This window comes from Carassius gibelio, chromosome A10, assembly GCF_023724105.1.
Source record: "Carassius gibelio isolate Cgi1373 ecotype wild population from Czech Republic chromosome A10, carGib1.2-hapl.c, whole genome shotgun sequence".
Taxonomy (NCBI): domain Eukaryota; kingdom Metazoa; phylum Chordata; class Actinopteri; order Cypriniformes; family Cyprinidae; genus Carassius; species Carassius gibelio.
Genome location: NC_068380.1, coordinates 21,807,829 through 21,823,563, shown reverse-complemented (window position 1 = coordinate 21,823,563; position 15,735 = coordinate 21,807,829). Strand labels below are relative to the sequence as shown.

At 41.8% G+C, this 15,735-nt stretch overlaps 1 protein-coding gene across 1 annotated transcript in view; it reads right to left on the bottom strand.

The window, feature by feature from the left end:
- The window catches only part of megf10 (multiple EGF-like-domains 10), a 44,904-nt gene that overhangs the window by 18,939 nt on the left and 10,230 nt on the right, over positions 1-15,735 (bottom strand). Inside the window, exons 3-6 of the mRNA XM_052608875.1 lie at positions 7,752-7,853; positions 7,535-7,635; positions 6,936-7,028; positions 65-311 (exon numbers count right to left, since the gene is read on the bottom strand). Coding sequence (XP_052464835.1) covers positions 65-311; positions 6,936-7,028; positions 7,535-7,635; positions 7,752-7,853 — 543 coding nt within the window. The remainder of the gene's footprint in view (positions 1-64; positions 312-6,935; positions 7,029-7,534; positions 7,636-7,751; positions 7,854-15,735) is intronic.

Below are 15,735 nucleotides of genomic sequence, written 5' to 3'. Positions count from 1 at the left end.
CACACAGCGTCAGACTCTCTCACACTGCTGTTTCTGAGAGGATGCAGCGTGCAGGTCAACTCACAATGCTCCCGTGTATCCCGGGCTGCACACACACTCTCCGGTGACGTGGTGGCAGGTGGCGTTGTTCTGGCACAGGCACTTCTGCTGGCAGCCGTGTCCGTAGGTGGAGGGTTCGCAGAGGTCCTCGCAGCGCCAGCCGCGGTACCCAGGTGCACAGAGACAGGCTCCGGTGATGGGGTTACACAGAGCCCCGTTCTGACACTGACAGCGGCTGCTGCAGTGCGGACCCCAGTGATCCCCGTCACAGGCTGCACACACACACACACACAGATGCATTTCACTTCCAGACACAGTAAGTCCTGCAGTGTGGAAAATAAAGCAATGATAAACCATGAGAGCACAGCTTTTTCTACACAGATTTTGGATCCTGGTAACATCAGAGTAGCCAGGATGTGATGTGTTGAGAACAGAGAGGGGGATTTTTGAATCTTTGAAATTTGAATGTAGAAATTTGTGTAAAATGATCAGCAAAAATACAGAAAACAATTGTTTATAGTAAACAAAATACATTTTAAACAATTAACTTAGTAACTTAACTGACTTACTGAAATGTATTTATATAATTTACTGTTGAGAGAAGCTGTTAAGCATCTATTATCTTCATCCCATCTTAGTCCAGGATTAGTTGTGGGGTCACGCATGTTTTACTAGGCTGCTTACAATGCTGAAAACAAATCTGTAACTAGTAAATTTAGTAATGTGTCTCTACAGTTTTCCGGCTCTCTAAGTCCATTAGTGCTCAGAGAAATGCTCTTCAACTGAATCAGCTTCACTGTTCACACACAGGTTTGAAAGTGCTTGTCATTATTTCCTCTTCACCACACTCTCTTGTCAGCCCTTGTCTAGTCCTTGTTGGTCTAATTGTGCTCACCTGTTCCTTGTGTGCTTTCTCCTTTATTTATGTGTTTGTTTGTTTTTTGCCTTGTTTCCCAGTTCGTGTTTATTCTCATCCACACTGTCTCTGGATGTGGCTGAGTACAGTATTTTTTGTTGTTGTTTTTTTGTCCAGTGCTTGGTTTGTCTTGTGCCCTAGTCTTCTTTAGTGGTGCAACGTCTGATTAATTTCTGCAAACTGGTTCAAAAGCTGTTTCACCAGTTCCTGACGTCATCAAGCAATACGCATTTATTTTCTAACGACTCTGCTGTATCAGTGAAATTCAAATAAGCAATTTGTGTCACATATTCATAAACACATATTGAAAGATTCAAAAAAATAAAGTTATTTGTGTGAAAGCATATTGCTAATTATTGTCATATAATTCACTTTTGTTAATGGTGTTTGTGTTCACAGTTTCATTTGTGGATCCTTTATGTCAAATACAGCTGACTGATCAATTTTGACTAGCCTACATCTTGGATGAGGTTCCTAATTGTTTCACAGACACTGATACACAAACGCGGGTATGTTCTACATGTCCACAGTATAAAGAATGAATAAACAAGTCTAATAAATTTCTTGATTTCGCTAAAGCAACTTATATAATATAATATGCACGCACAATAAACTATTTTAAAATGCATTTACATCACCCAACAGAAAGGTTTTTGCATGTTTTAATAAAATGTAAATGAATTATGGTCATAATAAGCATATTTCCAGTGTGTGGCTCAGACTTGCACAGTATCATTAACTCACTCATCAGAATCTTAAGCAATCCTCGGTAAACTTCGACAGTCGGTTGAACCGGCTCATTCGGTTCTTTTTGAGTTGGATGTGCTAATTCGGCTGTGCGTCCTACATCATCAACCCAGAACTAACATTCGATTTGTTCAAGAACCGAACACCTGGGGTGGTGTTAGCGCAGTGAATAAGACACACGTCTGTGGTGTGGGAGACCCGGGTTCGAATCCACTGTGAGACACCAATGTGTCCCTGAGCAAGACACTTAACCCCTAGTTGCTCCAGAGGCGTGTGACCTCTGACATATATAGCAACTGTAAGTCGCTTTGGATAAAAGTGTCAGCTAAATGAATAAATGTAATGTAATGAACATCACTGGTCTTGTTATATTTAAGTCTTGCTCCTGGTTTTTTGGATCTTGTCTTTTCTTGACTGCTTGGTTTGATTTCAGTATTAATCGATCTCTTTTAGCCCTGTGTTGTTTTTTTTGTTTTGTTTTTTGTTTTTTGTTATAGGTGTTAGTTTTAGAAGTAATTATTCCCCTGTTGTTATGTTTTTTACATGAGTTTTTATCAGTTCTTTGGTTTAGTCTATTCCCAGTGTGTGTTGAATGAATCTGTGTTCTTGTGGAGCATGTTCCTGTCTCGTTTTGTTCCAGTTCCTGCCCGTTGGTTCCTTCTTCCTGGCACCTGGTCTGCTTCAGAGTCTGTGCTCATCAAGGATCTGAAGTGATGTTGTTCCAGTGGTCTTCCCTAGCTGCCTCCTCTCTGTTCCTGCTGTCCATTCACTTACACACCTCACTAACTCTTTTGTGTCTGTCTGTCTTGAAAATAAACCCTTTTCACTCACTCTGAGATTGTGTTTTCTTTCTTCTCTTTTATGTGTATTGTACGCACATTGTGTCAGCTGTATGATTGTGTGTTATGTATCAGATGTATGATGGTGTATTATCAGGGAAGTGCAGGACTTGTGTGCTTCAACCTGCTAACTCACTATACTATGAGTTTTAAGAGAGAATTAACCATCAGGGCTGGAAAATCCTTATTACTTCTAGGCTTTTTAAGAAAACCAGTGTCATGTCCAGAGTATTTTGAGGGTAGTCTGAGATATTATTTGTACTGTTTTAATTTACTGTGATCAGAGCTTCAGTGTCCAAAATCACCTTAATTCACCATGAAGACATAGGGTACTCGATCATCTCTGTGACTATATGAATATATCAGTGTTTTATCTTCTATATGTCATACTGTGCTTCTGGATGTCTTCCACATGACTTCATTGGAACCTCCATAATGTTTCTTCAGGCCAGTAAGAGTGCTTTAGTGAAACATGAGCCGGTTCACTGAGCAGACACGAAGGCTGTCTGTATTCACTCTGTGTAGCATCCTCTCTGTCACTGATCCATTACCAGCTCATGCTGTACAGCCCCCAAAGTCCAAGAAACATTCCTCTCATTTCCTGGATGAACAAACCTTCCTGCTTTAACTGAATGTCTCAAATACTTTAAGATCTAAGCTTCAATCACCAAGTGTTTGAAGCATGCGTTCAGGAGATGAGCATCAAAAACACCAGAGCACACAGATTACAGTTTTCAGTGTCTGATTTTGACTGAGATGATGAGACAATGAGAACATCACTGCCTAGAAACTGTTTGTGCATTCAATACCCTCTCATACAGACGCTCACCCTCGTGTTTCAACATAAATCACTTAAGACACTTTCACACCAATCCACACATATAAAGCAGCACAGAATTAGCTGTGAAGATGCTAGCGTGTCTGTGGGCTTCATCAGAGACTGATTCAGACCAGTGTCCTTTAATGAACAAACAGGGTCAGAGCACATTTGTATTACACCTTTCACAATAAATATCGTTCCGGTTGATGTGTACAGACTGTTTAAAGCAGAAGTGCTGGGTATTTAAACTAATATTTTCAATACACAGGCTTTTGATTTGATTCATTTGGAAATATGGCATATATATATATATATATATATATATATATATATATATATATATATATATATATATATATATATGAATCTGAATGAGAGAGATTTATTTGAGCATGTTGTGTTATTGTGCTGCACTGGCCTACATCTGACATCACATGAGCTCAGCCCTGAGGTCATTTCCTGTGTTTCTGGCCAATCAGTCCCTTCTCTTTGTTTTGATGAAGAAAAGGCCTTTTTTTCTTCAGCCTTAATTCAGTGTAGGGTGTTTTGTTGTCGTCTTGTGGCCCGGAAAGGCCAGATACAATAAGTCTTCAGACGAATTAAAGTCATATCTCAGCTGACTGCAACCCTGCTGCTAAATCCTTCTTCATAATCCACTATAATAAGACCAGGACTAAGAAAAGCAGTGGTTAACTAATGCTGAGCAGCCGAGCGTGTTCAGAGACTCAGACATAACACCAAGAGCTGAAAGCCCAGACTCCTGATAACACATCCAGATCATTCTCCAGAGCAACTTACTACTGAAATCACTCGCGCTATTTGAACTATGTTTAATATTTAATGCAAACGTTTGTAATTAATGATCTTCATTGCAATAGGATTTGATGTGTGTGATCTCATTCATGAAGCGTTTCCTCCTCTACATGTAATACAAGGATCTTTCTGATATCACATTTAAGAGAGTGATGTTACAGAAGCCTTTTGACTGCGAGGCTAAGACATAGGTATGTTTCTATAACAGTCTTTATAAGTATATGTGAGTGGAGTAAAGCCTCAACATCTTCCCCTCAGCGCCCTGAGCGTTAAATAATCACCGTGCTCCCGCTCCACTCGCTCACTGACATCAGAAACACCGCTCCACCTTCACCCTTCACTCCGCGGCTGAAGTATTTCAGTATGTCTGAAATCACTGTTCTGTTCATAACATATTTAAAAATAAAATAAATGGAGAGTTTAAACATGGCTTATTGGAACACTATAGTGCAAACTTTTCTCCTACCACATGACAAGCTAATGACATGGTTGTCAGGATTAATGGCTGCTTTTTGCAGTGCAACTTTTGTTTGTGTTGAAAATAAGTTTTTGTCAGTTATTTTATCTATGGATTGATGCATTTTTTTTACAGCTTTCTGCTCATTCAAAATCATTATACAGATGAAGTTACATTTGTTTGAATGCATTATTGAGAGAGTGATTGCGTGTTATAGTACTTGTTTAAATCATGATTCATGAAGTGAACTGGATCAACAAAGGTCAGCAGCAAAGACATTAGTTAATAAAATGGGTTTGGATAAATTTGTGCTATTTAACATATTTAATTATGGCAGGTTTGTATCATATTCTGAGTTTTCATTTTACCGTTTTAATTCATTTTGATGAATACTAAAGGTTTTTTTTTTTTTTTTTTTTTTTTGCGAGTGAGATGAATTAATGTACATCACATTTAGTCTAGAACTACATCATGTTCACACAGCGCACACAACGCCTCTGTACTTCTGATGTACTTCAGTCAATAAATGGGAAAACAGTAACTGGCAACTCAGATATTTTCTCGTAAATTAAAAAGTAATGCGTTACTTTACTAGTTCCTTGAAAAGTAATCTGATTATGTAACTTGAGTTACTTGTAAAGCATTAACCCCAACACTGTCTCTATCAAGCTATCTAGATATGTTTAACGTGAATTCTTGCTAAATATTCAGTTATATGACGGCCCATTGGCATAAACTGTACTCATGATGGAGCCCTCTTGGAGTGAGTGAAGACCACCACACTTTCACATAAAAAAAAAATAAAAAATTCCGCTCCTCGCTTTATCCAAAAGTCACACCGCTCCCCTCCACTCACATACACTGATTGTGAGTAACTGTTTCTGTCATGACATATCTATTTCAGAACCAGATCCTATCAAAATAATCTGCCTGCAACCACGGGCCAGATTTTATTGTTGGCGAGTCAGTTTTGGCCCGTGAGCCACAAGTTACCAACCACTGATTTAGACCATATCATAGTACTGACACTGCTCACATCAGAGTCACAAATGACCTGGGGACTCATTTATAAAACTCTCTGTAGATTTCATCCTAAAAGTGTACGTATGTACAAAAGCCAGAAACTGCGCAAAAATCTCTTTATAAATCTCAGTCAGTGGAAGATTGTGTGTACGGGCAGCTTAGTGTTGCGTTCAACTCTATTGACAACAAGATTCTTTAGAATATACTACAAAATTATGTTGGAATAAGAGAACATGGTTTGGCATGGATCATTTCATACTTATCTGACCATCATAAATTCGTAGCAGTAAATGAAGAGATATCATATCGATCACAAGTGCAGGATGGAGTACCTCAAGGCTCAGTACTAGGGCCGCTACTCTTCACGATTTATATGTCACCCTTGGGAGATATCATCAGGAAACATTGTGTTAGCTTTCACTGTTATGCTGATGATACTCAGCTCTATATTTCTTCATGGGCCAGTAAAACCTACACATTTGCTAAACTAATGGAATGCATAGTTGAAATAAAAAACTGGATGACGAGTAATTTCTTACTGCTAAATTCTAAATTCTTACTGTTTATTATAGGACCTAAAAACTCTTCTACGGGTTTAAGGGATAGGGTAGGTTAAAGGGATCTAAACTATATCTATACAATTGCAAAAAATGTAACTAAATATATTTATGAGATAAAGGATTCGTAAATATTTTATGTTTCTGTAGTAGTAAATACATAATGTTTACGTTTTAGATTCACATGTATCTTAATGTAATGACTGTAGAGAGTACAGGCACTTAAACAACATTAAATCAGATTATCAAGATTATTAAACCACCACAACATTTCACAATGTGGACTCTTTTACAAACCAGTCACAAACAAACTTTTACTGAAAGTTCACAAGTTTGCCTGCCCATTCAGTCCTGCTAGATAATGATAAACCAACTTGGCTTGCCGTCCTCAAAGAAGGCTCTAACCCAAGGCTCAACGCCCCTTTGATTGCACGGGGTGAAGGCGGGAGGAGAAGGGGAGGCGGTGGGATCCCGAAACACTACACAATGTTCATTCTAAAGATTGATCTGTGGGAAAGGAGTGCTTTTATATGTGAGGACTCATGCAGTGCTCCTCAAACCGGTCCAGGAGCCCTAGCAGGGCAAATGCAGGGCAAGAAATTCTTCATTGTTGAGGAACTACTCAAAATGATTTTGTACACAGAGCAGCGAAAGCTCAGATGACATTCTGGACGTGGTCTGTGGTAGAGAGAGAGAGACAGACGTGCACAGCTGCAGGACTCACCGCTGGAGCAGTCGGACCCTCCCCAGCCCGGCTCACACTGACAGCTGCTGGGGGCCACGCAGCGGCCGTGCACACACTTCTCAGCACAGTGAGCTGCAGAGGAAACACGATATCAGGCCTTCAATACAGAGAGCAGCAAACAAACACACTGTGAGACCACACCGGCCTCCAATCTCTAGATTCAGCATCAGTTATCTCATATCTGCCAGTGACTGCTGCATGTGTTTTACATGTGGACGGATTGGTCAGCACATTGTTTTATCAAATAAGCTTCAGAGCTGAGGACTTTTGAGGGTGTGTCAGGAGAACATATCATGAATCACAGTAGAAAGTTAAAGTTTGCCTGAGCTGAACAGAGAGACAGCATGTGATTACAGTCAAACACAAAAGAGTCTTTCAGAGCCAGTGAAAGTGTCTTTGAGCTGCACTATCTATCTATCTGAGCTGGTCTCCAGTAGAAGCACTCACGAACACATCTCTCTCTCTCTCTCTCTCTCTCTCTCCCTCTCTCTCTCTCCCTCTCTCTCTCTCTCTCTCTCTCCCTCTCTCTCTCCCTCTCTCTCTCTCTCGGTCTGCAGTAGTGCAGTAGTAACACTCACGAACACATCGGTCTCTGCTCTGGTAGAATCCCGGGCAGCACTGAGACTTGCGGCGGTGCATGGTCTTCTCTCCTCTGCGGTAGGCCGTTCTGTAGCTCACCCTAAACACAGCAGAAACAAAAACACGGCTACAGGTCATTCAATATTATTTTATATCTGGATCTGATACAAAATATGAAAACAGGCTTTTTTTTAAAGCATTGTAAAGCACACACACCTGTGCTGAGTGCATTTGAACCAGTTGAGGATGTCAGCGCAGCTGGTGTAGTAAACCTGATCGAACGGGTGAGCGTACGACTCCTGCACGGTCACAGAGTAACTGAAGAACACACACACATGGTTTAATAGGACTCTCCAAAGACATAATGACTTCTATATCCCCCAACCTGGGTCTGAAATTTGTCCCAACGATGTAGCAAAATACCTGGACCACAAATACACACACAGACACACATGAAGACCGTGTCTCTGACACACGTGTGTGTGTGTGTGTGTGTGGTCCCATTACTCCAGCACTAATAGCTAATGAGAGCAGCAGTTATGTGCAGTTATCTGTGAATCAACATGAAGTTGCTGACAAACAACAGCGGAGCGTCACATGTTCACTGTGTGTGGCCACTGCTGCTACACAATACATGAGGAAAACAAATCAGAAGAGCAGTGTTTAGCTGGAAGCAGCTCTTCTCCAGTTCTCCAGACACCTGTCTGTGGGTATTTGTGTGGCGTCGTTCAGATGTTGTCCTCCAGTAAAACAGCTCTCGGTGACAGAAGCTCTTTTGTTTCAGGGGAACAGTTGTGCCTGTCGGCTGTGTTTAGGGCCGCTCATGTGCAGGACACATTCATGGCTAAAAAGAGCAATACTTGTGTAAATGAGGAATATCACTATAAACAGCAGCTGGATCAAATATTGCTTTGTTATGGTGTAAAGACAGACGTGTCATGTATGTCTGTGGAAGCAGTGTTCATATCTGAATCTGTTGTGAGGGCTACAGTAATGCATGAAGAAACTAATATTAATGCATTGGACTGTCAGCAGCAGGGTGAGTGCAGTGAAACACCCCGAACACTGGGAATGTGCTGGGAAATCTTGCACACAAATATTAGCCACACTGTGCGGTCACACATTCTCTGCTTTAGGAAACTCTTGCGCAGCACACAGCTGTTCCTGCACATTACCCAGTGAAAGTCAATCTAGCTGGGAAAGAAAACTCCATCTTTGTTCTTTTCAGTCGGCTTTAATGGATTTCCGAGCCGTTCCTTAATTTGGCCACGGACATCTCCTGCCTGTTAACACTGTGTGTGTGCGTGTGTGTTTACTCGTCTGAGCTTGCATTTTGAAAACTATAAAGGACAAGCTCCTCTACAATAAGCAGTTATTTGTGCTTGTTGCAAAATGCTGAGAAAGAGCTGTTTTTAACAGAACAGACAGGACAGAAATCTAATCTATGTACATATATTTCTCTATATCCGAGCCGTGATGTCATATATGTTTTCACATAAGGCAGTATTATTAACAGGCCATATATACATTATCATGTTATAATAAGATAGAGGTTTATACCATATTTGAAATTCCCATATATATATATATATATATATATAGAGAGAGAGAGAGAGAGAGAGAGAGAGAGAGAGAGAGAGAGAGAGAGAGAGAGGGTGGCTTTGGTGTGAGAGACCCGGGTTCGAATCCACTGTGAGACACCAATGTGTCCCTGAGCAAGACACTTAACCAAATTATTTATATGAGTTTTTATATGGTTCAGTATGTAAAGACCATATATGTCTAATTAAACAACATTTATGCAATTAACATAAGTTTATGTCATTTATGAAATACCCATAGTAAAATGAGTATAAACACATATATTAAAAGTATTTATGTGATGATTTTAATGATATATGTTAATGCCATATATGTAAACTATATATGTCAACAGTATGTAAACATTCAGTATGCTTATATGGAGCTATATAGTTTTACCTGAAAATATATACCTGCATATATTAGAAATGTTATTCATATAATGAATATCTATATGGTACTGTGCATTATGATAAGAACATTCATGTTAACAATATATATTTGCAATAAGCAGTAATAGCAGTAAGTAACATAGTACATTTACTTGAGTACAGTACTTAAGTACAATTTTGAGGGATCTGTACTTTACTCGAGTATCATTTTTGGGGAGTACTGTCACGGTTCATGAATGCACTGTCTCCTGCTGTGTTCATGTTACATCATGTTGATTGTTTCATGTGGGTGCAGCTCATTCCAGCAGCCTACTTAATGCCCTGTCTTTCGTCTCTTGTTTGTCAGAGCGTTGTTTGAGGTCCTCGGTGTACATGTCTGTTCGTCCTCCAGTGTTCCTGCCCTTGCTCTGTTTCCTGTTCGGTCATCTCTGGATTATCACCACCTTTCACGGATCTACCACCACCATCATCTCTACCAACGCACTCAAATCACCTCCTCACCTGTCTGTGCTACCATCGAGGTCCCGGCGTCAATCTCCAGCATCCATTCATCAAACCTCCATTCAATAAACTTCATTTACTTGCTTTTGCCTCCTGTCCTCCATTTACAGCGTCACAGAATGATCTGACCAAAATGGAGGCAGCGAGTAATCCACCTTCCACCCTCGAAGATTTTCTCAGCGCCAGTGTTCGGAGGATGGACTCCCAGGAGAGGAATCTTAACGACTCTGGTCGCGCGGTTCAGGCTTTGGTGACGCAGGTGTCCGAGCTCACCCAACAGTTCCAGCTACTACGAGCTCCCACTGCACCACTCACACCGCCTGTTCCACCAGCACTATCTGAGACCCCCTCCCAGCCGGAACCACGTCTCCCGATTCCGGAGACATACTCGGGTGAGCCCAACTTCTGTAGAGCTTTTTTACCCGCTGTGACATGCACTTTTCCCTCCAGCCCAGAACCTTCGCCAATTAGAGGGCCAAAGTAGCCTTCGTGTTAACTCTGCCCTCTGGGAGGGCGGCATTATGGGGAACAGCGGTGTGGGAGAACCAGGACCCATGCTGCGCCTTGTTTCAGGCACTCTCCGCCAAGATGAGATGGGTCTTTGATCGAGCCGTCGCCGGGAGGGAGGTGACCAGGAGGCTGGTGGAGCTACGTCAGCATGAAAGATCCGTCTCGGACTATTCCATCTAGGGATGCACCGAAATGAATATCGAAATACCGAAAACCGAAAAAGAGAAAACCAAGGCCGAAAACCGAAACCGAAACACTGAAAGAAATTATGCCAATTATTAGTACCATTGCATTTATTGCTATGACCGTGTACTAACTTTACTAAAATTAAGACATTGCAATTGCATAAATTAATATTAAAGTTTCAAAGATAATTACAATTACATAACTTATTTAAAAAAAAAACATAAAAATACATAATTACAAATGATGCAAATATTTATTAAGCACATTGCAACAATGCACAGTATGAAATAAAATTCAAACCAAAAATGTATCCCACTCATGTGTATATTTAATAATAATGTACAGTGCTACTGGCCTGCAGAAAGGTTTTAAAATGAACAGTTCTCTCATAAAAACAAAGTGCATTTAGGTGAAGTGCATTTTAAATTTTTCTATGTAGGACTAGAAAGTGCATTACTTCTCCAGTTGGCAAGACTGTTATCACTTCTGGGGATGGGGACTTCAGACAGATAACCATCTAGCTGTTGAGCAGTTGAGCTTGTCATCTGCCTGACATTTGAGAAATATTTGAGAGAGTGTATTTAAATAGGGCCAGGGCATAAATAAAGATTTTTATCAAATTAAAGCAGAAATCTAGCAGAAAATCTAGCATAAATATGGCTAAAATCTGATATTATGTATGTATATATGTTTGTTTGTGTGTGTGTGTGTGTGTGTATATATACATATATATATATATATATATATATATAAAAGCCAACGTATTATTATTATTTGAGGCACTTTCTTGCAGAATTCCACTGAACATACCAGACAACGAGGGTGCATGCCACTCATCTGGTGCAGAGACCAGTCTTTTTTTCTGCGCTCTGATCTCAGTCTCCTGCGCTTGGCGCTTCTCCGTCTCCACGCGGGTTCTCCGCATCCAGCGCGGCCTGGATCATTTCTCGTGCGCGCTGGTTTTATAACGCGGATCAAGCACATTCGCGATGAAGTGCAGAGGATCCGAAAAGATCTCAGTGAGACGTGTGCTAACAGACTCTATAAGACTGTACTTTTCTTTGTTTTCACTTCGTGGTCCGTCTTAATCTCTTTGTTAGGAGACGCTTTAGTGCTGCGCATAAAGGAATAAGAAGAGAATGTTCTCACTGGTGTTAAGTGGATGTCGCGGGGAGCTCGTGGTCTGCGCTATGCAGGTGCACGTGCAGGTTGCGGTTTCTGTTTGCGTCATCACAACATTTTGGCCGTGTTGTTTCGGTGATAAAAGTCTATCAGCCGAAAACCGAAAAGGCCATTTTCGGCCGAAAATTTTCGGTGGCCGAAATTTCGGTGCATCCCTAATTCCATCGAGTTCCGAACCCTGGCAGTGGAGTGCCACTGGAACGAGGAGGCACCATGTTCCTGCATGGTCTGGCTGACCGCGCCCAGAAGGAGATCTACACCCTGGATCTCCCCACTACTCTGAAAGGGCTCATTGAACTGGCTTTGCGGGTCAACGCATGTCTGACGCGGATGGAGAGGTGGAGCTTACCCAGTACCACATCCAGGACACCGACTGACATGCGGTTCAGCAGCGGGGACGTGGCCAGCCCCTCCTACGATCACGAGCCCATGCAGGTAGGGCGAGCTCTACGTATGAGTACGTATGAGGCTACTATCGGGTCGGATCTCCGCCGAGAAGACCTCATCATCATCTACCCTCTTTCTGGTAAGACTAAGATGGTCAGCACAGACCCACCACTGTCAAGCACTACTGGACTCAGGGGCAGAAGGTAATTTCATGAACAACACACTGGCACACAGACTCCACATTCCCCTCAGAGCCCTTCCGCACCACATCATGGTTCACGCCCTCAATGGAAAGAAAGACATCACCCTCGTCACATCAGTCAATCACTCTAAAACCATTTCCTTCCACATACTTGACTCTCCCCTGGCACCCATAGTCCTCGGTCACCCTTGGCTCCTCCTCCATAACCCCAAAATAAACTGGTCCTCCAACTCCATTCTTACCTGGTGTAAAAAATGTCATGAGTCTTGTTTAGTGTCTGCCTGTCCATCTGTGTCTATGTCTGTGTTACAGGAGGAGGCGGTGGATTTGTCTAACGTGCCCGCGGAGTACCTCCATCTGAAGGAAGTGTTCAGTAAGTCTCGTGCTGCTTCTCTTCCTCCCCATCGTCCCTACGACTGTGCCATAGATTTACTGTCAGGTAAGTCTCCGCCTAAAGGCAAATTATATTCACTTTCTGTTCCGGAAAGGGAGGCTATGGAGAAATATATTTCTGATTCTCTAGCTTCGAAGTTCATCTGTCCTTCCTCTTCTCCAGCGGGGGCGGGGTTCTTTTTTGTGGGGAAGAAGGACGGATCACTGCGACCTTGTATTGATTACCGGGGACTGAACAACATCACGGTAAAGAATACTTATCCTTTGCCGTTGATGTCTTCGGCCTTTGAGAGGTTGCAGGGAGCGTTGATTTCCACAAAACTGGACTTACGCAATGCTTATCATTTGGTCCGTATCAGGGAGGGGGATGAATGGAAGACCGCCTTTAATACCCCCAGAGGGCACTTTGAATATTTGGTCATGCCCTTCGGGCTTTCCAACTCCCCAGCGGTCTTCCAGGCACTGGTCCCACATTGCTCTAGATTTTATTACCGCCCTCCCACCATCCCAGGGCAACACGGTAGTTTTGACCCTGGTGGACCTGTTCTCGAAGGCGGCCCATTTTATTCCCTTGCCCAAATTACCCTCAGCCAAGGAGACAGCGTTGACCGTCGTACATCACGTCTTTCGTTTACATGGCCTCCCGATAGACGTGGTTTCCGACAGGGGACCCCAATTTGTGTCCAAATTTTGGCGAGAATTCTGTAGATTACTGGGAGCGACTGTAAGTGCAGGTGCAGCTCATTCCAACAGCCTACTTAATGCCCTGTCTTTCGTCTCTTGTTTGTCAGATCGTTGTTTGAGGTCCTCGGTGTACATGTCTGTTCGTCCTCCAGTGTTCCTGCCCTTGCTCTGTTTCCTGTTCGGTCATCTCTGGATTATCACCACCTTTCACGGATCTACCACCACCATCATCTCTACCAACGCACTCAAATCACCTCCTCACCTGTCTGTGCTGCCATCGAGGTCCTGGCGTCAATCTCCAGCATCCATTCATCACACCTCCATTCAATAAACTTCATTTACTTGCTTATGCCTCCTGTCCTCCATTTACAGCGTCACAAGTACTCATTAATTTACTCAAGTACATTTGAGAGGCAAATATTATACTCTTTACTCTGCTACATTTCTATCCATAACTGTAAGTACCCATTACTTCTTTGGCCCCGTCCACACGGAGACGGAGTTTAGCCCAATCCAATCTATTTTTTCCATGTGTAAAGAAATATCCGCTTCCACATGAAACCACATACCGATGTAGTATACATGCCAGACCAGCATGTGGCGCTGTAATTCTGCCACAGAGATAATGAACGAACATGGAACAATACATTTATTAATCTGTGTTAATGTTAGTTAATAAAATGACAATCGTTCAGTGTTTGTTCATGTTTTTGTTACTGTTACGTGACGAAGTGGTGTTTGATTAGGGGCGAGACAGGGGCTGATGACGTCATCGTTTCAGAAAATATACAGATTCGCCGTCCGGACGAAACGCCTATCCGATAAAAAATGTGAGCATATTCACAGAAATGTGTCTCCGTGTGGATGGAAAAAAAGTTGTTTCCCTCTCAAACATGATTGGATTGTGCAGGCGCCACTGATTTAGACAGCCTATCAGCAATCACATTCAGCTTTCTGCCAAAGACTTCATGACAGTATGTACACACACACACATGCCCACACTCTCACACACACACACACACACACACAGAGTTGTCACACATAAATTGTGTGTGTGAGAATCGTGTTAATTCAGCTGAAAATATGTTTCTTGTGCCTTTGCCTGTATGAGAGGACTATAAGAGGAAGGGGCTCAATACTGTCACTCAAAAGAGCTGAATATTTATTTTTCCTTCTTTGTACACTGACCTAAACACGGCTGATTTGCTGATTTTCATTAATGATTATTATTTTCTCTTCTGTGCTGCATGTATAACACGGTCAGGTTCAGAGGTGTGTCTGAACATTGCTATATTGCCTTCTTTACTGGTTGAGGTTTATTGATTTGATTGATGAAAACCAGAGAAACTCACATGTACACACAACTGTTAGCTGAATTTTCTTTTCTGATATTACACATTAATGTAAGCTGAGCATTTGCTTTGTTCTTTAGTATGCAGTGTGTTTAACACAGTCAGTATCAAATGTGGGCGCAAAAAAACTAAACTCTAACAGAGGTTTGTCAGAGCGTTGCCATTGTGCTATTGCACAAGTGTTAAATAAAGAATGATTTTACTTTCGATTCCTTTTACATTCTCCAAGGTCTTAACATTACCATTTTTCATAACTCCATGTAGGACGTTTCTGTACATAAATGTAAGCACTGTGGCAGTAGTAATGCACTATTTAGAAAATGTACTCATGATACTCTTGATACTCAAGTACTTTTAAAAACAAGTACTTCAGTACTTTGACTTAAGTACACATCTGACTGTAGTACTTTTACTTGTACTTGAGTAAAATTTAGCAAGGGGTATTTTTTACTTTTACTCAAGTAATAAAGCTGTGTACTCTGTCTAAGTTTATTTAAACAACATATGTAAAAATTCTTATGACGTGCAAAATACGGGTTCTCCCAAATAACCAACTAAACCTTATCTACATGATACTGTTCCACTGACAACATGATAGTTACTCCACTGCACACCTCAGACCACTTCCTCAACACTTTTAACCTCAAACTGACTCTGGACACAACACACACTGGCTCTCACTCTCTCGCTCATCCTCTATCCTCCAGCCTCTCAGATATCAGCCCTGGACACAAACAGTGCTTCTGACACGCTCTGCTCCACTCAAACCTCTTTCATCCAGACCAGCGCGCAGCACCCCTTCTGATCTCAGACTGTCCGATAAATCAAGA